Here is a 26,885-nt window from a genome sequence, read left to right on the forward strand (position 1 = left end):
CCTTTTGATTGCAGTTCAGGCTTAGCAGAGTACAGTACATCTTGCCACAGAATGAGTAAATGAGCTCTGTTCTGCAGCTGCTATTGAATGACGATGTTGGAGCATGCCTTGGCTTATCAGTGAAGGCTGCCTAATGTATTCCACCCAGCCTACCTGAGCGTGCTCTGCAGCAGCAAACCAAATTAACTCTTTTTGTACTTGCCATATGAATGGTTTTAGCAGTTATGGGCATGCTTTCTTTTACAGTATTTCAGTAAGACATGCCAGAGCGTGCACTGGCCATTTCTCGCACACCTCTGTTGCTCTCTGCAGCCCAGAAAATGCACCGGGAGCTTGCCACAGCACAGTCTGGTGAGGCGGCTCATGAGCAGAGTGTGGCTCATTAGCTTTACATTCATTAGTTTCTAAAAGCCTTCTGAATCAGATTTGAGGGCATGAGGAAGAGATTTACAGTCTATCCTACCAGTGTGACAGAATGTTCCTAGTCAAAAAAAGAGAAAATGGGCCTCTCTGGACCATTCTAAGGGGTTTTATTGTTTAGCTGTTGTTTTTCAAGATGCCTCAAACTATTTGGCTTTGTGTTTGTCTGTTATCTTCAACTCAGTCCTCCCACAAAAAGGCAAATACCTGCTTTTACTGAATTATTAACAACAATAGATGGAGCTTACGTATCAATGAAAATTATGGACGTTTCCCAAGGCAATTGATTTAAACAGAGTTGAATTTAGTGGAAGCTTCTATTGGTGTAATGAATGCTCATTATGGAGCCTAATGTGCTTTAAGGGCTTGAAAACCTTCTCAGTAGGGAAGTCAGGCTGCTGTTTTCCAGCAGAGACACAGATGCTATACCATGGCACTGCTGTCACTACAACCGTATCCCATCACTACGCCCGAACATTTCTCTTTAACCTTGTGTGTTTTTTCCTCTTGCAGAAGACCACCTCCCAGCTGGCTTCCCGACCATTGACATGGGCCCGCAGCTGAAGGTGGTGGAAAAGGCCCGCACAGCCACAATGCTCTGTGCTGCCAGCGGTAACCCTGATCCTGAAATCTCCTGGTTCAAGGACTTCCTGCCTGTTGACACTGCAACTAGCAATGGGCGAATCAAGCAGCTCCGCTCGGGTAAGGTAGCAGAGCAAGTAAGCCTTCCCTACCTCCTCACTCTTCCTCCCTCTTCTCTTTACTTGCTGCTATTATTTTTTCTCTGAAATGCTGAAATGCAGTTCTAAACCCAAATGTCAATTTGATTTGAGCTTGTTTCTTTTACAATATAAAAACAGTTTTTGGACCTGATCCTCTCTGGGAGGATATCGTGGCTTGTTAAAAGGAGACATTAGAGTGGACATGCCTTTCGGAACATCACCTGGATTCCTTCTTCAGTAGACCGTCTTGACATTGCCCCAAATCCTTGGTAGGCTCAGACGTTTCACTACCAACTCAACAGGTCTCAGATGCTTTTAATAGGAGCACAGTGCAAATCAGGACAACGAGATACTGGTTGAGATTTTACAATCAGTGGTCACGTACTACTACACTCCTTACACAGACTCTGCAAGACAGTGCTCTGCTTTCTGTTGAGATCTTTATCATTTTGCTATGTGACACCACAAGAATAAAGAAAAATCCAAGAAGCAGCAATTCTATGGATTTCAAAGGAAGGTGGACACAGTTTTGAAATATACCATCTCTTTTTCGTTTTTTTGTTTGATAAGCCAGACGGTTAGTTCTTGTGGGTGGCTAAGAATGCACTCATTTTAGCGAGGAACTTGTTTTTCTGCTGCACTATTAGGTCTCCCAGGACTGTAAGGCCCATTAGAGAATTAAGGAAAATAAAACGTTGCTTTATTCACTGATGAAGTGCAGCTCCCCAGCGTGAATTGTGGTGGCTATTTAACAATGCACAGCAGCACTACACAGCAGCTTTAGTCTGGGGAAAAAAGGCCCACAGTACCCTACAGGAAGTACGGAAGGGAACAGAGCTGGAGCAACTTTGGTCTAGAAAGGCCTCACGCTTAAATAAGAGGCTGACTGCCTTGCCTGGCCACGATGTATCTCTGGGCACTCAAAAGCCATTTGTTATGAGTGCTGCTGCCAGGGCAACACCATCTTCCTCCTAGCAAGGTGAACGTCTTGACACATTTCCCCATAGCAGGAGCCCTTTGCATAAATCTGTTGATGCTTGGATGATAAGAAGTAGGCTTGTACTTGGGGGAGTGGGTAATGAGACATCACTCTCATCAAAAATAGAACCCAGCCTGACACTCCTGATCCCACCTTGATGTACCAGTGAGCGCTAATTATACTAATGCATTTATAGCTTATGAAATTTCCCAGTGACCTTTAGCTTATCTCCCCCACAACATGGTTTAATCTTGATCTGTTTGTGCTGAAAGAAAATATCACACTTGTTAATTATTCTGAGAAGCTCTAGGAAGCAGCAATAGGAAAGTGCACATGGATGTGTTTCACTTCATAGCTGACTAAATCAGCATCAGAAATTACCATAAATGAGCAGCAAGGCAGCTCCTGATGCACTTGCTGTACATTCTCCAGCCTCCTTTTCGCAGGCACTTGGCTGCCTCTCTACCAGCTGCTTCACAAGTTTAGTGAGATAGAAAGTTTAAAAACAAACTAGTAAACCCTGTCACTGTGTCCAAGTTTTGCTTCCTATTCGCTGTTCTTGAGCAACATCTCAATTGAATATTTCACCTGGGATTCAAACTCTAGAGCTGCCTGCTTGCTGAAGACACAGTAATTACCAAGGGAGGTGTCAAGGGAACCTTTTAGAAATCAATGAGCAGCACACATCCTCAGACTCGCAAAAGAAATTGATTAGTTCTCTAATGTAGTAAGGGAGGTTTCCACAGTTCAATGCAAGAGACTTCCAAATATGAGTGAAGTTTTATTTTCAGGGACCTGATGATACAATGCCAAGATTCACCAAGGCTCTGCTCCACCCTGGCATGAGTGGAGAGCAAGAAGTTTACCGCTTCTCATGAGCTGAAGATTCAACCCCTGCTCATATTTGTGGCTTTTTCCTATATTTGTAGTTGATATAAAGTAGGGCCTGCACTTTGAAGTGCCTGAGTCACTTACATGACTGCAGTCACCCTGTGTGAGCAGTGTGTTGGGTTGGGCAGTCTCTGATCCATTCTGCAAGGTGCTAATTGAGCTCTCCAGCACTACACCGTAGTGGGGCAGAGTTGTTTTTCAAAGAAAAGAGTATTTAAATAGATACCTCATTATATGGCAGAGTTTAATAGTTTGCAGAGTCTCTGCTCCATTAAGATCATATCTTATAGCCAGCCTGGCATATCCGCATGAATGTCAGTTTATACTATCTCAATCTAAATATACGCTCATTTAATTTCATTTAATTAAAACCCAATAAAAGCTAGACAGATGTAATATAGTTAAAACAGCTACAGCACGGTGTGAGCCCAATATTGCATATATAGAGTGTCCGACCTTCAATGAGTACATAATATATTATTATTCAGATGTACTAAATATAGGTCATAAAGGTCAAAGCAGCTTTGGAGTCTGACGTAGAGAGGGGGTTGAGGGATGATTTCATTTCTTCAGGCTCCTAGTGTGGAGTAAATAGCTAGAGGTAAAGAAGCAGCATGCTTGGGAAAGGTGCTCTCTTCTGATGCTCAGAGTTATGTGGGCTGGCAGTGCTCTGGGGGCTTCAGGCGGGGCTTCAGGCAGGTCTTTGAACTTGCATGCAGTCAGATCATGTGCCCAAGGGGGCTCTGAACATCAATTTTAAGAGGTCTCTTGATCTTCTGTCAAGGTACTAGAGAGTTTGTGGTTTAAGACAACCAAGCCATCATCTTAGGCTCTTTTAACCCCAGAGGACTGGTGTCTTTGTCGGGAGCAAAGACACAGTTTATAAATCTGCCCTGTATCCTACCGTCCCTCATTTACTAATTACATTTATATGTGTGTATATGCATTTTTCTCATTAAACCTTCTGACAGTTAGAATAACTTTTTACATTTAGAGGGCTTTTTTCCCCCTTTCTTCCCAATACATAGATCTTTCCTCCCAAGTAATGCTTAATTCTTCTTCAAGTCCAGCTCTTGGGTACTTCTGCCAGTACGTGTTGGGCTAATTGCTCTAGAGATGAGAACACAAATAAATACAGGTTTTCATCTCCATTATCACAGATCAAGGCAAAAGCAACGTCTTCTGACTCATGCTGGTTGTAGCAAAATTCTCCCTTGCTCATCCTGCTAATACTTCCCACCTCTTGTGGAGAGGCTGCTTTTCTGCAAATGCAGTGACTCAAGACAACTCCCTGTTCTCCCCCAGGGTGCGTAGCTTCAGTCATTGCCTCTCAGTCATTGACACAGGATCTAAGGCCAGCTCTGGGCTGGGAAACCTCCCCAGCATGCTAACTCATTTAAAACCTGTTTGGCTGAACTGATTTTAAAACTGTCCGGACATTGTAGTATTGCAGGTGATGTACATATGAGTTCTGGCAGCAAGGGTTAGTGCTACACCTCTAACCATGTTTTAAATTAGTTGATGATGTGGCAGAAGTCCTCTCAATATAGATCAGATTGTATGGAGGCTTCACAGTTCTTCTGTAAAGATTCTGGGTCACAAGCTCCTGAAGACTTCAAAGCTTGGATCGCAAGCTCCTGAAGACTTCAAAGCAACTCTGATGGTATTCATACTCTCAAAGCTCTTTAATGCTTCCAGTGAGTTTCATAGTTGAAGAATTGTTCTTCCACCTTGCTCTTCAGAAAACTTATGAACAACATGTCAAATTAGAACAAATAACTATTCTGAATGTTAACATACAGATATCTTTGCCATGTAAGGAAACTCCAGAAATTCAGGGAGTATTGTCATCTTTCATCTAGTAAAGAACCTGGTCTTACGACAAGTATCATTCTCTTTTAATCACCGTCAATTAACTGAGTTATGGAGCCGTGCCTTAGACCCTAGTGTGGCTTTCAGGCAATTAAGTGCAAGTAAAGTAAGTATCAGAGAAGGCTCTGCAGATGACTTCAGTCACTCTCTCGAAAAGTGTAGATGCCTCTAACAAAGAAGCAGTGGGAGCCGGCTCACCAGATCATCTTGCTGCATTTATGCTCCCAGAGTTACCAGGAAGCGTTTTCATTTTAGTCTTGATCCTATAGGTAGAAGCACTACTTATTTGGAAACAAAAGGAACACCCAACATACACAGGACAAACTTGCAAAAAGAGGTGGTACCTGTCCCAGTGAAATGGCAGTGACTGCTGTATCCCTCTTCACTGGTAATAGCCGGCAGTCAGTACCCTGCAGAAGACATTCAGCTCCTGGCAAGAAACAGCTTTGAGTCCAGACATCAGATGGGCATTGACTTGGGACAAGGTGTGTAAGGACAGCCCAAAAGAATGGGGATTGGGGAGTATTATCCAAAAGGATCAGGAAACTCACACAAGGATGGATGCTGTCTCAGGAAGGACTGAGTGGATGAGGATTGAAGCAATATAGCAGCCAACCAGTTGACAGCTGAAGTTTTATGTCCTGGAAGAACCTATACTGTACATCTGGGTCTTGCTGTGTGAGGTGCACGCAGCAGTGGTGGGATCCACAGAGACTCCCTGTTGCAACTGGTGGCAAATAGCCAGTCTTTTCTGTAGTACTTTCACTTCCAAAAATAGTTTCCCCTAAAACTATGTTAGGAAGTAGCCGAAAGCACTGTTGGAGTTCTCTGGGATTCAGTGTTGCACTGCCCTAGTGCCCAGTTGCAGCCAGCAAGAGCCTTGGTTTCTCTGTTTGATGTTGCTTTGGAGTGATTTTTTGGTGGTTTAGGTTCCTACAAGGAAGTGGTGTGTTGATAAATCTGGGGTGAGTTTGCGTCAGCAGAGTGAAGTCCCTTCTCCAACGGAGCCTCTCCTCCACACTGGGAAATACTGATGCAAATAATCCCATGGGGTTTTCCAGTCTATCATCCTATGTTTTGCCTTGCTTTGGTTGCCTGGTTGTGCGCTTCCAGTACGCAGAGGATGTCAGGGTCAGCGTTCATTCCTGACTGAAGTGAATGTACGGGGTGTTATTCAATGTCTGTTATCATGAAGGGGAAATAAACTCTCCTTCCTTATGAGTGTTTCAAACCTTTCAAACACAAGGAATTGGGTTTGAAGTTTGATCTTGGGGTGCCCTTTGCATAAAGCGGCCTGATGATCACAGGGCACAAGTTGGCCTCAGTAACCATTCGAGTGATGGCACCTCCATCTCTTGATGGACTCTGTTATGTTGGCACTGCGGCCTGTGTGCTGTGATTTGGTCCCTTTGAGGGACACCCTGAAAGGACGACAGCCAGAGATGCATTGTCATATGATGTGAAGGGCGAATGGGAACTTTTATTCCTTCTGGATGAGGAAATTTGGGGTCCAACAGAAAAGCCTTGTGCACTCTCCCTAATGGTGTCCTCGGAGTGAAGAGTGAATGTCTTAACTTTGCAAAGGTGAGAGAGACCCAGAACAAACACTGCGCTAAATACAGCAAGCCTCTGTGCTGCTCCCACAAGGGCTGGCTTACATTTGGAGGCCAGGAGGATTGGGATTTAACACAGGAAAAAATGAGCCGGTCACACTTACGTTTTAGGGAATCTGCTTCAAGTATGCAGTTGCTCCTAGAGCTCTAGAGCTCCTAGACAATTGCATATTAGGGAAAGGGTTTAGCCTCTACAGGGAGTAGATTTAAAGATTTGCTGCAAATCTTTTCAGTTCTAGGGCAGAACAACAAACCCTATTTCAGCCAGATGAGAAAGAAGGAAGTCCTGTTTTCTGCCCGTTGGGCTTGTGCTCAAAGTCATTGCACCATTCCCGTGGGAAGTGACATACTGTGGTGACGCTTTTCTTAACTCTGAGAATTGTGGAAGGGAACAAGGCGAAGCGGGAGGGGACGGGAGAGGGGAGGCCCTAGACCAAACAGAACAAAAGTATCACTTGGCAAACTTTCCAAACAGGCAAAGAGAAATAACCCTGTTTTCCATGGCTGTGCTATTCCATGCGAGTATCTCTGGGTATAACTGTTCTGTCAAGAGTAGCGGTAGTTACTGAGATAGATAAATAAGCAGCAGATTTATTACTGCAAGAGAGAGATTACCCACAACTTCAGTCACTGCAAGATCTTTCCTGATGCTTCAGTCATCTGTGGATAGAAAGCGTCAGAAAATATAACCAGACATAAAGTTAAAATGGGGTAATGTCATCTTGGCAGAGGAAAATGCTAAAATGAGTAGTTTGAATTGCTGCTCCTGCTTAGAGAAAGGACTCTGCCTAAAGGAAGGGTAGTTAGGAAGGAAAAAGAATAAATATTGTAATTACTTTTTAAGAGGCAAGTTAAACGTGCTTAAAATATGCCTTCTTTGTATTTACAGAAATTCTTTTCTGTCTTTCTTTCCCATTGGGTGATCATTGTTGTGGATAATGGAATGAGCTGTAAATCTGAGATACACGACACTCTTGTATGCATACTGGTATTTATTAATCAATACACTGAACATGATTTGACACACTGTGTCCTGTTTAACCCTGTTTTTCTGTCTGTTTAAACTCCTCAGTTTTCTTTGGTAAGTGCTTGGTATTCAGATCCTACAAATCTGCATAAAACCAACACATACCATGAACTGCCTACAGATTCGATCTGCATGAATCTCTCCCTTATACTAACAGCCTTCATATGTGCAAAATAAGACCAAGGGGACAAAAGTGGGGATTAGAAGAGTTCCCTGCCAATTTGCCCAGCTGGAGCATCTCCCCTTCAGTCGTGCTTCGTTATTGATTGTACGCTGAACTCAAGACACTGACCAGTGGATCCTCCACTTCCTAAACACATTGACCTCATAAAAACAACCTTTACAGATCATTGCAACAGGATAACTTAACCTCACTCCCAGATAAGCCCTCCTTATAAGATACTCTTCATTATAGCATGTAAAATTATCTCCGGTGCCTTATAAAGAGGGTAGGGATTCCTTTCTCCAGCTAACATCCAAATCAGGCAGGAACGACAGAGGTCTGGCTAGCATGCCATTGTTACATTACCAGAAACTACTTCGTGTCGAACTATTTCTGCATGTAAAGTTAATTCTGCATGACACCAATTTCTTTGCTGGAGGGAGCCTGATGCAAGGGTTATGCGAATGTGGAGAATGGCTCAAAACTGATTTGTTACGCTCTTCCCTTAGTTTAATTTCTTTAAGTGAGCAGATTTTGTCCCACTGGTCATTCTAACCTCAAAGCAAAATTGCACCTAGCGCCCGCAACCATGCGCTTTCCACCCCTCCTGCCCAGCACACTCACGGTGACACAGCCCCCAGGACACCCCCTCCTTGTTCTGTATGAGGAATGAAGGGGCAGTGCACCATCTTCCCAACGTGTCCTCCATCTCAACTGCTTGAACAGTGGTGTGGGTGAATGCAAGTGGTGAGGCCAGCCAGCAACGCCACCTCGGCAGCTTAGTTCGGCCCCCATTCATGAGGGTGGTGGCTTTGATGGCAAGATGCAGGGCTGGATGCTGCACTCCTGGAAGCGATGAGCTTTACTAACCTCCTGAGAGTGTCACTCTGACTTTTATTGCACATCAGTTCCTTTTTGTTTATTCCTGTCGCGCTAATACAAATTCTAGCTTTAAAAAAACTTTCTGCTTTTTAGTTATAATTTTCTTCCTTTCCTCTTTGTACTAATGCTTCTCTCTAATCTTATTTGCATTCAAATTACCTCACCAGGTGGTACACCGATCAGAGGTAAGAATGCTGAAATGTGCCTCCAGTTGTCACGTCACTCCATCTCCTGTCTGCCTTGTCCCTTCTCCTCCGGTGTTTCTCATCTCCAGCTTTTACTCTCAGCCCTAACTCTGCCAGCGCTCTTGCTCATCTGCACTCTCCCACTAGTGTGTTTATTTTGGTTGGTTTTTAGCGTGATTTCTTGTAGACTCATCCATTGCAATTTTGCACTGTTGAAAGGGGGTTATTCAACGGAAAGTTTGCAAACTGGAAAATGGTCCCTGGCCTCCGCCGTGGGAGGGTTGACGTCTCCGGCAAGTCTCTGAACTTCCCGCGCAGTTGTGGCCTCTGAGGTTTTGTGTCTAGGGGGTTTTAGATGGATTGCTTTGGTGTAGGTGTAAGGAGGTAACATTTTCACAAGAGAACAGTCAAATTCCTTTCTGCTGCTGCTGACAGGCATGAAACTCTAATCAGAAGGAGATAAATTCTTGAAAGTTTGAGCAAATCTGGCTCTGGGATAAGGAGCACCTTTGTTTGCGTTCCTCATGTTTGCCTTTCAAGTGTGCTAACCCTCTAATGTGGCGTCAGAGTGGAGAACCGCTGCCCCAGCCCCCCCTTTCTGAGCCAGACGTGCCGATGTTGCTTTGCAGCACAAAGATTTGTTTTAAATAGATGAATCAGAAGCACATCTGGCTGCTTTAAGCCTTCATTAATTAAACCCACCCTGGTTTGACAGCCCAGTGTGCGCAGTCCCTGGCTAGTTTTCACAGCCTGTATGCACCAGTAATGACTTTCCAATTGGAGTGTTGTCTTTTCTAGCCTAAAGACTCAAAGCTGTCCCTTTAGATTAACTTTAGTGTGTTAATCAGTGTTACGTGCTAAGGCCCTTCTGAATTCTCTTGTGATTTTGGTTACCCCTGTTGACTGACCCCTGGATTTCTCGATAGAATGACTACCACCTACAAATCAACACGACCTCATTTGTTCAGTTTTCCCCCTTCTCCCCTTTCCTCCCCCTTTTCCCTGAATCACTGCTGGAAGTTAATAATCTGACTCTTTGGAACTGGTTCTGTTGCTGGGGGTTAATGTTTTCAGCTCCCGTTAAGTGATTTTAGAGTAAATGTGAATTGCCGTTTGATGCGTATTTGCATTAAGTTGCCTCTGTAGCAAATCTGGGTCAGGGAAAAAGACTGCAAACCTTATTTTGATATGAATGGGCTTATATATCTGTCATTCCTCCCTTTGGAACACTGGAGATTGACAGCTGTGATGTTACAAGCTCCTTAAACTATTGCTTCATCTCCTATTTCTACTGCAAATCCTAAAATGAAATGACAGATTGAATGCTAACTAGCCGAGCGCTCTGAGCTCCCAGCTGTGCACGCCGAGCACACAGCCATCCTGGGACCTCCCTGCGCGCTCACTGCGCGCCCGCCCTGTCTGATGACATTAGTGACTCAGCACCAGAACCGCGTGGATGCTCCATACGTCCTGCTTGGGAACTGAACGCATCTCTGTGAAAAGAACCATCCATCTCATAAAACATAAGTTCCCCGCACCCCCACCCCCCCTTCCCACCCCCGTTTGAATCCCGATGAGGTATTTTAAGAATGTTCTTGGCATATTTAAAATATATGTGTCCTGTTTGAATGTCAAAGATGACATTTCTGTGAGAGCAAACAGAAGCCACGTGCTGCTCTCTGGCTTCTCCCAGAGGATTTCTGTCAGCCTAATGCCTTTTATTTAAAACGGAGGTCACTGAATTTCTAAAGATAACGACAGATTAGATGAAAAGTGCTTTTATGATGGTGAGGTTGTGTCCATGTAGAAGTGACTGTTCTGCCATGTTCTATACCCAGCTGCACTCTTGTTCCTCATTAAGGTAAGTTTGATGCTTTGGAATCCATTAATTTGGTCTGAAAGGAAGGGTGAACTAATGACTCTTAATGAACCCTTTTGGTAATAATGTTTGGGGGAGGAAGGGGAGGTTTTGGGTTGATTTAATTGCTGCTGTGGCTGTGTCGCTAGGAGTTGTATGTCTGGAGTACTTGGGAGGTTTGAGCATTACCCAAGGCCTTTGTGCTGGAGCAGTGGAGAACCCACTCGCAGGGAGCAGTGAGAAATTCTACCTGCGAAATTCTCTATTCTGAGAAATTCTACCATGCACGCCCCCAAACAGGAGGAGATTTTTCTCTCTGAACACCTCGTTTGACCTTACCGCCACATACTTGGTCCTTTCTGTCCAAAACATCTCTGGCTTCCCTGAAATGGGAGGAGCTCCCATCTATAATTCAGAATCTGAGTTTGTAGCTTCACTCTCTACCCCTCTGGGACTGCCCCAGATAGTAATTTAATCTTGAAATCCCTATTTGTTCATCAGAAAGACATGGAGCTGGCAGATTCCCATCAGATTAGGCAATAGCTAGCTTCTTAAGGTGACCCACAGATAGTATCAGCAAATCCATGTTTAAGCAAGTTCTGCCCCATTCTTATTTTCAAAGTAGAATATAAGATGTTAATTTCCAGTGTTTCTCTGGAGTTGAACTTGCTCAACCCTTTGTGAAACCTGGCTGCGTTTTCCTGCCCCGGGCTGTAAGAGAGGGCAGAGCACTGTTGTGTTTCTGGTGGGTGCTGGACTGAACAGGCGTTAGATCGGATGCACATGAGGAGGTAGAGAAATGTCATCATCTCAGGCATTGTCCCTCTCCAGTCAGATTTATTTGTTACTATTCTGTCACCATAGGAAATAACTGAGGTTCCTATACATAAGAGTATTTCTTCCCTGCAGACGTCAGCGTAGCAGAGGTCTGTCTGAATTAACTTTAGATCAGCTCACTTGGGTGTCAGAAGCTGTCTCTCTGAGAAGCCAGGTAAACACCCGCACCAACTTCTGTATAGCTGCAGCTTAACCTCTTCCAGTCCCGAGAGACCTGGTTTAAATATAGCTCCAGTATTTCGATGCTATCCTGCGAGCTGGAGCGTAAAGCTATCCAAAGAGATTAGAGGAAGCTAAAAGAATTTTGCTGTCTCTTTTTGAGCATGTGTTTGTACATTTGATTGCACTTTGTATATGATAGGATTTTTTTCTAGTTTCTTGAGTTTTTTCAGTCACCAAAAAAAGCGAAAGGAAAACAGTTTTAAAATTAGAAGATATGCTTGCAAGAGCAGTGTCAGGGGGAGGTTGGGTGGGGTAGTGCCTGGAAATGCTTGTAATGCCATGTTTCTTACTGTCGGGATTCAGATTGACTCATGTCCCTTTAGAAGCACACAGAAGCGTTATTGTGCATTTGACAGTGCTGTAGTTTTCTGCTTCTGACACAGAGTCCCTTGAGATTTCCTGTACCTGCTGGTGAGAGATCAGAGCATCCTGAAACAACGCTGTCTAAGAGGAGACCTCGTGCTGCCGAGCACATTGGGTCTCCTCTCCTCCCTCTCTGCCCGAGTCCAGCTCAGTGGCAGCGGTTGGGTGCTATCAGCAGCTGCCCGTGGTGCACAGGAGAGTGATTTCTCAGCAGCGCTGCCATCCAGAACAGACCCCTTGCATGCCAATCACTGGCCTCTCAAGCATAATGACCATAATGAACACTAACAGTGAAAATATAGTTGTAGTTCTCTTGTTTTGCATAATTGCCAGTGCTGATGGCTGGTGAGAAGGCTAGGTGCAATCCTCTGTAACAGCTGGGAGGTGCTGCTGTTATAAATTGCAAAAAATAATGAATATGGGAAATGCTTATTTTCATTATTATGGACTCTTGCGTGATTTTGGTGTCTTTCAGTTTTTCACAGCTCCCACGGCAAGCGTTAGTTATCTTGGGCAGCAGCCAGGGTGTCAAACTCCAACCCCCTTGTTGTCAAGGCTTCACAGTGTCTCTTTCCCCACCATATTCAGACTTATGGCTCCTTGTTTGGTCTGGGCTTGCCTCTGGCCCTGCTCCACAGCTCCCCGGATTTTATTAGGAGGATTCTCCTTCTCTGGGAGGGAATTTTTCGCAGAAGGGGGATTGGGACCCACACCTGAGCACTGGCTGAAGGGGTGGCTAAGAATACTGCTTCAGGAAAAGTTAGGAGGTGTTTCTGTGGAGGAAGCTGGTGAGAGGCAGAGGGAAAGAGAAGGGAGGCGTTTGGAGTAGCCACGAGCTCTAGTGTGCAGGGTGAGCAAAATTTACCTGTTCCCTGAGAGGAAGGGCCCTGGGCAGGCAGCTGGGTTTATTAACATCTGCGTTGCAAATCCCTTCCTTAGATGAGTGCTGTGACTGAAGCCTGGTTCCCCTGACTCCTGGGTACTTAGGGGAGCGTTTTATTCCATGTCTAATTTTATAACCAGGGCAAAAGGTCAGTCCCCACCTCTGAGCCGGGGGGCTGAGGCTGTGAATGCCCTGCTGCTCCCACTGCTGGGGATGGAGCTCCAACCTCAATAGATACAGAACAGTGTTGCCCCAAGAGCTGCCATGTTTAGCTCCGTGTGGTGCTGTCTGGGAGAAGAGAGCACAAGCATCCGATGAGCTACGGAGCAGGATTTCAGAGAGATCAATTTGTATGGCAGCTCAGAGCTTTGTACATTTGGTTTGTCACCTAGAGGAGAGAGTGACGAGCCCCCGTGGCACAGGAGTACCCAGCGCTGCCAAGAAGTGGCCCTTATCAGGATCTGCCTTCCCCATGCTCTGTGCAGTGCACTTTTTAAATGCTTCTTTTAACCACTGTCACTGCAACTAATGATTCCGCCTGAGCACAAGTATATTTGAATAGATAAGTATCTTGGAGAGCTGCTAACGGGGCTGCTGTCTGTGCCCAAGTTTAAAGAGCAAAAGAAAAAGCTAGGAGAGGAGGAAAGGGACTAGCAAGGAGCTACCAGCACAGAGTAAAGAACCCATAAGGGATGCTTGTCAGTCAGCAGGGCCGTCTCCTGCCCTCACCCCCAGAAAGCTCTGCCTTGTCACCATTCTCCCTGGCACTGGAGAGCAGCCAGGGGTTTTTCTCAGGAGCTGTCAGCTCTCTGATAAGCTGAGATGTGTTATCGGGAACAGATCTGAGCCGCAAGCGAGACTGACATGACATCGCAGCATGGTGAGGAATGGCTGCCCCTCTTCTGCTGGAGCCCCGCTGTGGTTCAGGGTGCTTAGGAGGCAGCGGAGGTTGAGTGGTGCTCAGCAGGGAGAGGTTTCGCTCTGATGCGCACGTACCACTGCAGAGCCCCACGAGCTCCCAAACAAGTTTTTCACTGCTCTTCTCTGTTCTCATATGCACGTCCCGGTGGTAGATGGTCCTCATGTATCCACTGAAGCTGTGCTATCCGATTGCACATCAGGAGTCAGCCATGCAAACGAGACCAAGGCACCTGGCACTGGAGCACTTGAGGAGTCCATACGAGAAGTCTGCAGTAACATCCTGTCTGAACAAGACCTTACTCAGCAACTTGCACAACATAAATCCCAAAGTAATGAATAAAAGTAAATCAGCCTTCCTAGCCCTGGTTTGCAGAGGCACAGAAGATTATAAGATGAGATGTTGACAGGGCTAGGAATAGAAATCGGGTCCTTTGCACTTGTCGAAGCAAAGAATTCAGTGCGCTTTTGAGGGTCTTCGGATGCAGCTTCCATGACATTCAGGGAAAGGAGCTACTCGGGACTCCGTTCTTCCTTTCCTGTAGCTCCTTGTGTCCTGTCCAGCCTAGACTTGAATGGTCCAAGAGATGAAGGTATTGCCTTTCTCTGGGATGACTGAACTAGGGCCTGGAGCATTTTACACTTAGGGAGTTTTTCCCAAGGCTCGGATGCATTTATGTCTCCAGCTTTCTGATCCCAGCAGTGTCTGAGTTTCTTAACTTTATTCATAAATCTCTGTACCCTGAGATACCCTACACTTTCCTGTATCCATCACATAGTTGTAGGTTGTCCTTCAAGAAAACCCCTATAGTCCCACTGACTGCCATCAGTTCACCATGATCCTTCCACTTTCTGCTAGCTGTCAGCTGTACTGCAGGATCTGTACGTTTGCCTAATGATGATTTATTGCAGTAACTGATTTCTTTCTGGTTCAGTTGAGAGGTTTATGTTAACTTCCTTCTGCTTTCTGGATTCTCTCTTGCTCCTGACTTGCCATAGTTTGAATAGTCATGCCAACCAAGACAAAACCAGAATCCCTTGCCCAGTGTCCCTTGAGCAGTTTGTAGGCAGCTGCTGACACATGTTATATGTTTATAGTATGATTCTAGAAATCAGGCCGCGCTGGCTGCAGAACTGACAGGCAATAATAGCATGTAATCTGAAACTCCCCTCTGCCCTCGTTTTCTTCATCCTCTTATGTTTTCCTCGTCTCTCTCCAGCACTGATGTTGAGGTCCCTAGAGGTAAAAAATAGTTTGACTAATGAACATTTAAGAGGCATGGTGATCACAAGTATAAAGGGTATAAATACCAGTGATACGTATTAAATGGCTAAAAGGGGCATATAAAAAGGCATGTGTTCATGGCAGAATTATCTAGGGAACTTACTTTTTTCTAGGCAGACACCACTGCCTGTCACCTGAGGCTGGCTCTGCTTTCAGCCCAGCCAGCTGATGAGGGCTACAGGCTAAATCAGAGACAGGCTCTTCCTCAGGGTGATGACATCCACTCTGTTTTGTTTTGGTTTGTTTTTTTTTTAAGTTTGGGTATGTTTTGCAGCAAACAGCTTTTCCCAGCCAAGCCTGATGCAAGCACTCAGAATGAACTCTGCAGCACATGCGTGCCCACAGAGTAATGAGCAGAAATTAAGAAGGGTACAATATATGGTGAGTTTCAGGAAAATCTTCCTGACAGAGAGCATAACCAGGCTGTGGCATCAATTCCTTGAGGAAGTGGTGAAAGACCTATCACTCGGCACATTCAAAATGGGATTGGACAAGAACACAAGTACATTTACAACAGGGAGCAATCCTGCCCTGGCCCCCAGGGATGCACAAGATAACCTAATAGGTCTTTTCCATTTCTAGATTCTCTGTGTCTTGTCAATGCTGGGAAGCTTCCTCCTGCTCCGCTGCCTGTCATGCTGCTGTCTGCTTGAAGATGTTTTTCCTAGGCAGCACATAGAAATTCAACGTTCTCCCTGAATTAAGCAGCAGTGCTCTGTAGGCTTTGGCCTGTGGGTGTCCAGAGAGTGCCATGCCTAGGGAAAGCTGGCAGCTCCTTTTGCTAGTAGGTAGAAAGACTTCTGCAAACAAGCTTTCTCTGTCTAGCTGAAGCCTCATTTCCAGCACTAATGCAACAATAGGGAGGGCTCTGTACATCATTTTTATTATATGGCAGAACCCAGGGAAGTTCATTTTTCCCCATGACATATAGACTTATGCTACAGTCTCAATTTATCCTTCTAAATAATGTAGGTGGCAGTGGTTGATTCACATTAGTTTTTCTTCTGTTCTGATGATATGAAAAACTGAGTTTGACCTCTGCAGCTTGAACCAGCAAGAAGGGAGAAGGCAATTTCACCAGCTATTCTCAGTGCCGCTCTCAGTGGTCGTTTTGAACCGTGGCAGGCAGAAATGAGTTCAGATCCTTACAAGCAAAGGGGTTAATGTTTTCTTTTAGTTCAGTATATGGTTTGTGAGCAGAGTTCCCTTCTTGCAGACAATCCTAACCAGCAGAATCTGAGCACTTGGCGGCACTTTAAAAATTATTCCCATGTTGCCTGGGGGAAGCAGGCTGAGCACCAGCCGCTTCAGTGTCTGGCCAATGGCCGTTCGCTCCTGCCGTGCCAGCTTGCTGTCATACGCATCCTGCTTCTTTTTTTCTCTGCATCTCCATCTTTTAGTCTGCATATGGGGCCCGGTTAGGGGAGTTTAGATGTGACCATCATTAGTTTTGCAGTCATCTGTGCTAGGCAAGAAGTTGGATGAAAGACCAGCCTCCCAGGCCGAGCAGTGCTGGACACCAGTGGAATAGGCTGAGCAGATGAGAGAAAACCACCTTAGACCAGCGCTCACTTCCACATCATGGGTACTCTACAGGTTCGCCGTGTAAATTGGTATTCTGTGTGCTCTGACAATTACTGCAATTATTCGGATGTGCCCCTCATGCATTTTGGGGACGGAATCAGATCATGTCCTGAGGAACCTTCAGTCTGGGCTAAGCAACTATTCCTGACCCAAGGCTGGAGGAGCAGGCACTGCCGGGACAAAGGGAGGGTGGCTTTCACGCGAGCCCCATGCGGCAAAATGGATGTGTTGCATTGGTGTACATCTTTGATGTCTCAGACTGAGTTTCTAATCTTTTTATATCGCGTATAATGAAATCTGAAAGGACAAGGAGATCACTGACATGGAGAAAGCTGGCAAAAGGCGAAATGTTTTCTCAAAAGGGGATGTCTGTTGGAAGGAGGGGTGGTGAGGTGGGAGAGATGGGACTCTGCCAGTTTCTGCAGGAAGGTCGCAATTTGTTGAGCGTTTGCTAGGCTTTTTGTGCATCAGATAAGAAACAAACAGCTACAGTTAGTGTGCTTTGTGCTTGGCTGTTTTGATTAAAGGCTTATTAAAGGTCCTTTTATTAGGCAGGAGTCCCATACAAAGCTGTAATTAATATGTGTGTATGTGTATGGTTTTTTCCTTTATTGAAGCAATGAATATAAGTGGTTGGGGCAGTTGGAAATACATCAGTAACTGGTTCCCTGTACACTAAAAAAATAACAATAATCAATTTCACAAGCTTCTAACAGCAGACTGGGTACCTTTTGGCTGCGTGCTGGTACCCTGTGGGTCCAGGGAACAACATCACGATATATTTATCCAGGAAGATACTTTAAAAGCATGGGGCATGGCCTTCTTTTTCTGAGGCTGGCTGTTCGATTACCCGATTTGCCGTAACCTGAATTGCTTGTGTCATCTTGTTTGTGTACAGGAGCTCTGCAAATAGAGAACAGCGAGGAGTCAGACCAAGGCAAATATGAATGTGTTGCAACCAACAGCGCAGGAACCCGCTACTCTGCCCCAGCTAACCTTTACGTTCGAGGTAAGAGCAGCTTCCACCCAAGGGGGTCACTCTCCTCCTGCCCAAAAGGCTCCATGTCTTTCAGTGAAGGAGTGTGTTCCCTGTCTTAGTGCCCTGATCACACTTTGGGGTTTGTGTGATGTGGCCTTTTGCTCAAAAACCAGCAAGATCTTTGATTCACATTGGGTTTGACTCGCATTTCTGGAAATCTGTTTTTGCTGTTTATATGGTGTTACATAAAATGCTGAAATGTGGGCAGAATTGGAATTCCTTTCTCCCTTGAACGCCTTACCTTTGTGTCATAGTTATTTTAACTGGGTGCTTAATCCTCTTAGTATAAACTAACCTTTGGTGGAGTAGTATAAAACCGGTCATGCTCTGATGAGCGAGAGGTGCTCAGCTATAGGTGAGCTGATATTTAGAGCTCTGCTTTGGAATGTGTATCTTCAAAAACTGAACAGCTCCTTGGCGTTGTCCTAATCCATCTTATATGCATCAATGACTGAGCCTCTGGGTATTAATGGCTCACACTGGGAACCTGCTGGAAATTAGCCACAATTCATGTAAAGTGATTTTTCTAATGGCTATGCTATGTTGCCAATTTAGAACTGTTTTCAGCATACCAGAATAAGTAGGTTTTACATCAGGGCAGTATCCTGCCAGTTTTCTTTCTCTACATTAAAGGTGTTTGAGTTAGCCTGGGGAGAAGCAAGGGCTAAACTCCCCGTACACTTTCTGTTAATTTCAGCAAGAAAAAAATGTGCTGCTTCATATGAAACTCTGCATAACCAGAGCCACTGGTCGGGAACCCCTGGGAAATGTAGTTACAGATTTTCCCAAGAAGAGAAAGAAGATTCTTGTGCTGGTGCAACCCATTGTTTGTTAGGAAGTTAGAACCAGATTTTATTTCCACATAGTAAATCAACTGTCTAATAATAAAATCTCATCATCATTTCTTCCTTCCTCTATTTTAAAGAAGGAAAATACAATCTTAAAGCTGTATGTGCATTGGTTAGTATGGAAAGAGGACATGAGAATGATTAAGTCTTCACATGCTGTGTGTTTGCTTCTAGGGGTGGCTTCTGGCATTGTTTTCTTTGCTTATTCTGGGGAACTGCTTTTTTATTTTGCAGCGTAATTTGGATTATAAGAGTCTTTGGAAGACTGAAGTATCCAATTAAGCATATTCAGAAGATGAAGCTATATCTATGCAGTGGAATCACTCATTTCACTCTCACAATGTAATTATGGATGATTTTAAACTCCCTGTATTCTTGCAAGTTCATTTTTCAGGCAAGCTCTACTAAAACTCATCCCAGATTGTCACTTTACACTCTGAGGGAAAGGATACTAGTTACCAGGTTGGCTGTTGTTGCATAGGTTTGTGTGGATACCCAGCCATTTTGCTGCAGTATTTGGGACGCTTTTGCTTCCTGTAACATGCTCAGACTCTCAATGTTCCATTTTCTGTAGAGGTGTGGCTGAAAAAAGGCACAGGAGCTTCAAGAGGTAGAAAAAACCTCCTCTTACAACTCTCCAATTTCTTACTAATGAATGCTCTTCATTTAGCAAGTGAATCCTGTAAGACTGAGGAGCATACTGAATTTTACACTTGGCTTGCTGCTCAGCAAGGTTCGTCTGTCCTATTTGGGCTAGGCATGGGCCTTGTATGGTTTGCACATGTGACAGGATCCTGATGTTCACAAAGAAAGCATGAGTTCTTAGACATATGCTTTGCTGTTAACCATCATTTTCTTGCACATAAATTTTTCGAACAAGCCTTTTTATTGCACATCATCTTTACAATTTCAGTCTCCAACCTGTGTGATCCTGATAAAGCCCTGCTGTATATTTAAGACAGGATACCCCATAAATTATTATCAGATGAAATTCACCGTGCATACTAGGTCCTAGATTATATTTGTGCTTACACTTTCTGATAGCAAATGTTCTACCAAAAAATATGATACTGATATTATATTAGTTAATGACTTCAAAAAGTTAATCAAACCAAGAACAGTATTTTATTTCTTTAACAAGCAAGGAAAAAAATGAAAATATCTTACCTTCTCAGGTGTGGGATGCAGAATAAAAAAATCCCTGTTTTTTCTTCTTGTGATAGTCCTACAGTGTTGTCATTAGACGGATCAGTGACTTCCAGTAGGGTCTTCGGAAAGTGCCTGCATCTTTACTAGAGAAGACATTAATTAATGCTAAATTGCAGTGGAAATTAAGTGTGTCAGCTGCACCGCCACTGCATGGTGGTTTCATAATGATTGACCTCATTGTGGTGAATACCCAAGAAGTTGGCCACTTTCTCGGAAAGCATGGCTGAGTACTGAGCAGCAGTACTAATTTCCACCCTCTGTAGTTCTCAGGGCTGCTTGTGCCTGCTCTCATTTACAGCCTATTGTTTTTTTAATAGTTCAAATGTTTGTTTGTCTCTTGACTCTTGGGGTTTATGTTTTTGATCATGTCCTCCCCTTTCCTAGCCTCCCAGGTAATCCTTTGTGAGTGTGCTGTGTTAGAAAGCACAGGCTCATTAGCATCTTTATCGTACTTTTCATGCTAACAAAGGAAGATACTGGGTGCTGCGAAGGAGCATCCAGGCACTGCTCAGGGCTTCCTATATCAATGAAAGAACAGGAGGAGGAAGGAGCAGGCTATGCCATTGTCTTGTCTCTGTGAATCCTTCAGAGCCAGCACTTCTGCACAGATGGACTTCATTAAAAGTTAAAACATTTCCACACCAGGGATTTGTAAAGGAAAATGGATGCATTTTCCTTGAAGCTATTATTTTCATCTTACTAAGTGTGCTGGAAAGCAACCCTCCTAAGCCTTCTGCTTCTGGACTGACAGGTCTATCTGTCTGCTGCTGCAGAGCCAGGATGGGGCTGAGGACCAGCGCTGGGAGCTGACTGCCTCCCACTGCTGCTCTTCAGCTTTCCATGCATGGAGGGTTGCAGAAAACACCCAGAGCAAGAACAGAGTGAAAGCAAGAGCGCAGAGCATGCCAGGGCAAGGTGGCTATCTGGGGCATAGCAGGGACTTTGAAGGGGGCACAGTGGCATATTCCTATCCTGCCCTTTCAGCACAAGCATGCTTGCCAGTGCTGGTCTGGATGAAGGAGCACTCATCCATTTGTGGTCTGTGGTTACATGTACCACAGTACATCGTAACAATGATTAGATTTGGGACTTGATGGTGCTGCAGGGAGAAGGGAGAGGAATAGAAACGTATGGAAGATGTGATTCCTCTAATCCAGAGAGCTTACTGTCTAATTTAGCAGCAAAAATCCAAGAAGTTGATTGAAGACATACAAGAAATTGATTTAAGAGTAGAAAGCAGATTGGACCTAGTGTGGGGGAAAAAAAAAAGGTGTTGTCATTTTGTCATGCTTACTGGGAGTGTAGTATAATTGCACTGATTCACCTACGCTATTGTTTTTTTATGAATACATTTCGCTCTTCATTTGCCTACAGCTTCAGGGACATCTGCACAAAGAGGAGCATTTTCAGCCAAAAGTCTTGTCTGATGAAATGCCTGTGAAGGTGGTGGCCTGTGTATTGCTCTCCTCAATAGAGGCACTGTTATTTGACTCTTTCCCTGTATGAAAGGTCTTTTCTGCCCTTCTCTTTCTCTACATGCGGCGTTATTTTTTTTTCCTACTTAAATGAAGCAGATGAGCAGGAAGACTGTGTATAAGAATATCCTCATTAATACACTGTGGAGTTCACTAGGTGTGTTCCCCAGTGCTGCTTACAGCAGTGAGCAATGCAGATGCTATTAGAATAGTACTTATTGGAGCATTGGCTGCATACTTCCCATCAAATGAGAAATCTGCCCAGTTTTCAGTTCTTAAGTGCTGTTTTTCAGGCCTTCGAGGCACGATGGTCCAGTGGGGCAAGTGCGGTGAGTTCCCTGGCCCAAAATGCTACACATACTGTAGAGAAGCAGCTGCACAGCTGCTTTTAAAGAAAGACCATTCAAAACTGAATTGTCTCCTCTGTCCCCAAATTGCAAACTAGTAAATCAGACTGCAGTAAATAGAAATGGTATTACTGCAAAAATCTGTTCTTTCTTGATCTGCTTTTTGGAAGGCCAGGCTAGTATTTCATTTGGCAGCAGGGAAACTTGCTTGGAGTCTGGCGTTTTATTTGCCAAGTTTCACTAAGGAGCCATCACCCAAAATGAAATTAGGATTGTGGCTCTGTCCCTAGCAGCGATTCTCTGGCCTCCGCAGGGTTTTACACTTGGGGACTTGGCGGTAGCTTAGGCTCAGACACGGAGGGAGCTCACCGAAATGGCTACTTGCGGCTATATGATGCTTACTGCAGTGGGGACCTTGTGTAAATAATAATAATTCTGAATGACTGACATGGGCCTGGAGCAACAAGACTTGAAGCCTTTAAAAAGGACACTTTCTGCTTATGTAATACTAAAGCAGCTAAAATAGCAACAGCAGTCAAAGCTCGAGGGTATTGCCAGGAGAAGAGTAAAAGCTGAGGACAGTGGCCAAACGGTCAGTGACCAAAACTGGGGATGTCTAAAAAATGGCTAAATAACAGGGAATACGTTTGTTTACAACCCAGCTATGTGCGCACTTCAGGGAATGTGCTCCGTTAAACCTGCCTCTCGTCAGGGCTGATGGGGGTGACATTACTTGACCAGAGAGGGGCACTGCCGGTGCTTGAGGGCCTGGCAGTGATCACAGACAAGCAGAGACTGGAGACACTTGCGAGGGAGATGCCTGGATGACAGGAAACACGAACAGGCAGTTGAATCAGACTGGATGACCCAGACTGCTGCTTTGGACAGATTTCTGCCCTGGACCATCAGAAGAAGCAAAACCAGGCTGCGATAGAGGCCACAGGGTAACTACCCCTCGGCAGTTGGTACACGGCTGAGGAGGGCTACAGGTCTGAAGGGCATGATCTCCCTGTGTACACTCTGTGCAGTCCTGACCTTAAGGTAATGCTGCAGTACAGCATTGCAACACAAAGCAATGACCCTTTGATGAAGAAAGTGCACTGCTTTTTATGGGATTTCAGTATTTTTAACTTCATTTCCTCTGCCCCCGGGTGCTGCTCCATGCTGAAGCTACTGCTATAGTCAAAGTCCGAGCAGCTGTAGCTTGGGCAGACGCGCCTTGGCTAGTTGTAAGCAGACTCGGGGTGAGCGCAGCCAGTGGCACGGCCAGAGCTGCGCAGCGCTCGGCACTAGCAGACGTTTGCTGCTCAGTCAGCACTGTGGCTCGTGCTGCTGTAACTGTGTGTATCCTCGTACTGGAGCTGGCTGGCTTCAGAGCCGCAGAGGCACGTACAGGCTTCTGCCAAGTTTTCTCTTCGCCATATATTCCTATGAATATTTTTGTCATGTTTTCTCCTGGGGTGAAGTGTGTTCACTGTCAGTGTTTCTATGAGCATTTTGCTATGCTGTAATGATTATAATGATCACGGTTTAATAAATAATAGTTCTTTGTCCTTCTGGTAGCACATTTCATCTAAAGATTTCAATGTGCTTTATAGAACTCAACTAAATAAGCTTAACAGTTTTATTCCTTGCAAAGTCCTTTGATGGTTAAAAGTGCAATGCGAGGCTCAAGTCTGATTATTTGTAAAATGACCTTTATGGAAAGTAGAAGGAGAGTGACTGGTGGCTCAGTGCATGATAATGCAACACAGAAATGGACTTGGAAACCTATTTCCTCCTCCTCCCCACATGACCTGCATAGACGTCTGTGGAACAAGTAGGCCTGCGTATCTGTGCCGACTAAATGTCCCTTCCCTTCCCTTCCATATCCACTTGCACAAAGGATTAGGAAATCCATCTCTGGTGCTCTGAGATTTTCTGCTCTTAATTGAATTAATTCATGCATGTGTGTGCACTATGAATGGGAAAGGATGGTTGGGCACCCTGAGCATCCTGTCTGTCTCTCTAAGATGGAATATACTCATCACTGTGGCATGAGAAGATTGTTCATCGCATATAATGGGAGGTTGTCTTATTCTCATGTAATCTGGCGTAAAAAAGACAATCTGTCCTTTTGTTCCTCTATACTTCTAAAAGCTGTAAAGGATGAAATTAGATTTATGTGGAGTCCTTGAGACACAAGATGTGCTTTTGGAGATAAGCAGGAACAGGTTCATCCCTCTCTGGGTTTTTGTTAACCTCTGTGTCTTTTGGATTCCAAAGTGTCTGGGTTTGCCTTTATATTAACGCCTTGCATAGCACCAGAGGGTTTTCAGCACAGGACAGATGCTGGCAGTTCCCAGCAGAATTGCAGAGCCAATTGGGATAATGAACTTTCTTGTTGCTTTCAGGAAAGTATTAGCTTCTCACTCTGAAAAGCTTTAGAAATGTGTTCCTTTGTTTGAGCTAGTGATCTGAACTCTCAGACCTGTGCATTCGTATCCTGGCCACAGCTCCCTGCCTTGTTTCAGGGAGCTAATGCCTGAGAATACACAAAAGCAGAGCCTCCCATAAGCCCAAACTCATTCTTTCTGCAACAAGCTGCTGTGGTTAGAGTATTGCTGCTGCTGCATAAGACGAGCATGCCTGTGGCAGGGTAAAAGCCAAATTCAATTGGCATGGGAATTTCTGCCTACAGAGTGCTGGAACCATCTGACAGTCAGGACTGGCAGACGTGTCTCTGATACGGCCTCGCTCTTTGCTTCTTTGCCATTTCAACTTGGATCTCAAAAGGAGCCCTGTTTTTACCTTCTGGAGTTTGCTATCCTCTGGTGGCATTTATGCTGTGACTTGACTTGCTTTGTCTTGCACGTAGTCTGGCATGTTTAAGTTAGCTGCCAGACAGCTCAGGTTCGTGGGAACACACTAGCGTGCCTAGTGAGCCGTGGTATTCCGCACAGGGGATACTCTGGGTAACCCCAGCCTTAAATCCTCTGTCCCTACGTGGGGGGCAGATGTTATTTGCTGTCACTGCTCAAGAGTCATTTGTTTTGTAAAAAAGCAGAAAACCTATTGGTAAAACGTGCTTCTTAGCTTAGGAGTGACATGGATAGAGAACTGGAGATAAGGGAATGCGAATGGGATCTGTAAGGAGATGAAACTTTCAATTTACCATTTATCAGGTTTATCTCAGATAAAGCAGCAGCTGTTTAAGCATTAAGTAAAGGGAAAGGAGAGAGAACTTTCTGCCCAGGTGTTCCCTCTTGCCTTACAGCTGTTCCAAAATAGCCTGCTACTAGTTTTTATTCCCCATAAGCCACTAATATAATAAGAGATTAAGAGATAATCCAGCAATTAGTGACAAATAGGAGGCCCCAAACTCGTTCCTGTTTGACAGACCAGAAAGTAATCTGTTTGAATTAGCGTGTTTCACATGTGTCTCCTCACCTTTCCAAGTCTAATCTGAAGTGTCAACACGTGGGAAAAGCCACTGCCGGAGCCGCCTCATGTCCATGCACATTGAAGCAGCGTGATCCCTGCCGGGCTCCCCAAAACAAAGCTCCTGGCCGTTCCCTAGCTGCAGCAGCACCCCTCTCCCTGCCCGTGGGCAGACCAAGCAGCACCGCAGCAAGTCCCTTTGGTGTGGCTGGGGGCCGTCAGCCCTTCCCGAGGGCAGGGGAAGGCTCTGCAGCTGCTGCGCTTCTGCAATGGGAACGGGCGTTCCCTTAGCTGTTGCAGCATCATTGCCTGGTCTTACACCCTTCACCAGCCTCTTGCCATTCAGTTGCACAGTCCCAAGGGGTGCAGCAGGCTGGTCCACATTTGCAGCAGTTGGAGTTTGTGTTGCCCTACTGAGATGTTAGCGCTGCTTTCCAGAAATGCAGCCGTTCGTGGGTACGCCTGGTTTGCCAGAAGCACTGTCCTTCCCGGGCAAGGGCAGGAAACAAATCCTCCCTGTTGGGAAGAGCTGAGCAGAAGGCTGAAACCCTTCGCTGTCTGCCGAGGCCATGCAGATGTGATATGCTCCATTAGATTAGGAAATAAAGTGGTGGTTTGGGAGCAGCAATAAAGAGGTTCCCTTATGAGCCTTATGTTAATGTTTTGTGGACCAAGAGGTAAAACCCCTGTCCGAAGCAGGCTAGAGGAAGCCTGGGCCTTAAGTTAGGACTGTTTGCTTTGAGGATGTCTGGGTGGGGGTCCTTGCTGGATGTGGCCCTTGCTTATGGGCCAGTTAAGCTCCAAGTTGGCTGGTTCTGGTCCCCTGGTATCAGTTCAATTGAAGAAACGTAAACAACTGTTTTGCTGTTCTCCTGCAAGCTCCATTACACTTCGTAGGCCACTGTTGTAGCTGTTATTGGCAGTTTGTTGCCTGGTCTGTACCACGTCAGTGTTGGTTAAAATCCTGTTCTCTAATCGTTGGAAATGGCTGGCTGTACTGTTGCACTGTGTAATGCCACATGTTCTTCTCTAATTTGCAGTGTTTCTGCTGGAAAGCAAATTCCTCCCCCCACCTTCTCCTTCCCCCACCAAAAATGTGACTCATAAGCAGTCTTTAACTATCAAATCTACTTCTGTATTCTCTCAGCGAGGGTTCAATTACAGCTGATACGCCACAGATCTGTAGCTGGAGTGAGGTCACTCCTGCTAGAGAAATAAGATCTCCTTTGTCTATAAGGAAAATGCAACTAACCTTGTACTGTCTCTCCCGCAGGAACAAAAACTGGGACCTGCTCAATTCTCTCTGGGTGTTTTTGTCCTTCTGATTTCTTGTCCATCTCTCACTCGCAGCACAGTGTACCAATAAGGCTCTCCCGAAACTGAGCCCAGCTGAGACTGCACATGTCTGTCACTTGCCTAATGCCTCTCTGCTGCATTTAGCTCTTTGTTTGGAGAGGGGGAGCAGCTCTTCATGGTAGAAGATTTTCCATTCACCACTTGGAACATTTCTTTCATACTTGATAAAATTCGGATCTATGTATATGCTCTTCCCAGTGTGTGGTCAATGGGTTTAAAGTGCCTTTGCCATCATCTTTATAGCTGGAGTGGGTGTGTGGGAGCACGTCAGTCTGTGTGATGGCTGGAGTCCTTTGCTCTGTGCGTGTGCATGAGTGTTTTGCACATGTAAATGTGTCTGTGCTTCCAGCATCTGGCCCAGCACAGGGCCGTCCCCGAAGCGCCCTCCGTGTGAGTACGTGTGGGACGTGTGGTCCCCTCCGCCCTGCCTCGAGGAGCGGTGAGCGGGTCAGGGAGGCGGAGGGGCCGGCCCTGCTCCAGGCCAGAG

General features: G+C 45.2%; 1 protein-coding gene across 8 annotated transcripts in view; it reads left to right on the forward strand.

Annotated features, from left to right (window-relative positions):
- PTPRF (protein tyrosine phosphatase receptor type F) overlaps window positions 1-26,885 on the forward strand; it is a 392,393-nt gene that overhangs the window by 282,337 nt on the left and 83,171 nt on the right. For 7 of the 8 annotated variants that reach the window (XM_075508594.1, XM_075508595.1, XM_075508590.1 and 4 more), the window contains 2 exons: window positions 934-1,122; window positions 17,603-17,713. In XM_075508594.1, the coding sequence (XP_075364709.1) occupies window positions 934-1,122; window positions 17,603-17,713 (300 nt within the window). Of the gene's footprint in view, window positions 1-933; window positions 1,123-10,464; window positions 10,616-17,602; window positions 17,714-26,885 lie in introns of those variants that run through there. The other variant, XM_075508597.1, reaches the window with a different exon arrangement.

This window comes from Mycteria americana, chromosome 7, assembly GCF_035582795.1.
Source record: "Mycteria americana isolate JAX WOST 10 ecotype Jacksonville Zoo and Gardens chromosome 7, USCA_MyAme_1.0, whole genome shotgun sequence".
Taxonomy (NCBI): Eukaryota; Metazoa; Chordata; class Aves; order Ciconiiformes; family Ciconiidae; genus Mycteria; species Mycteria americana.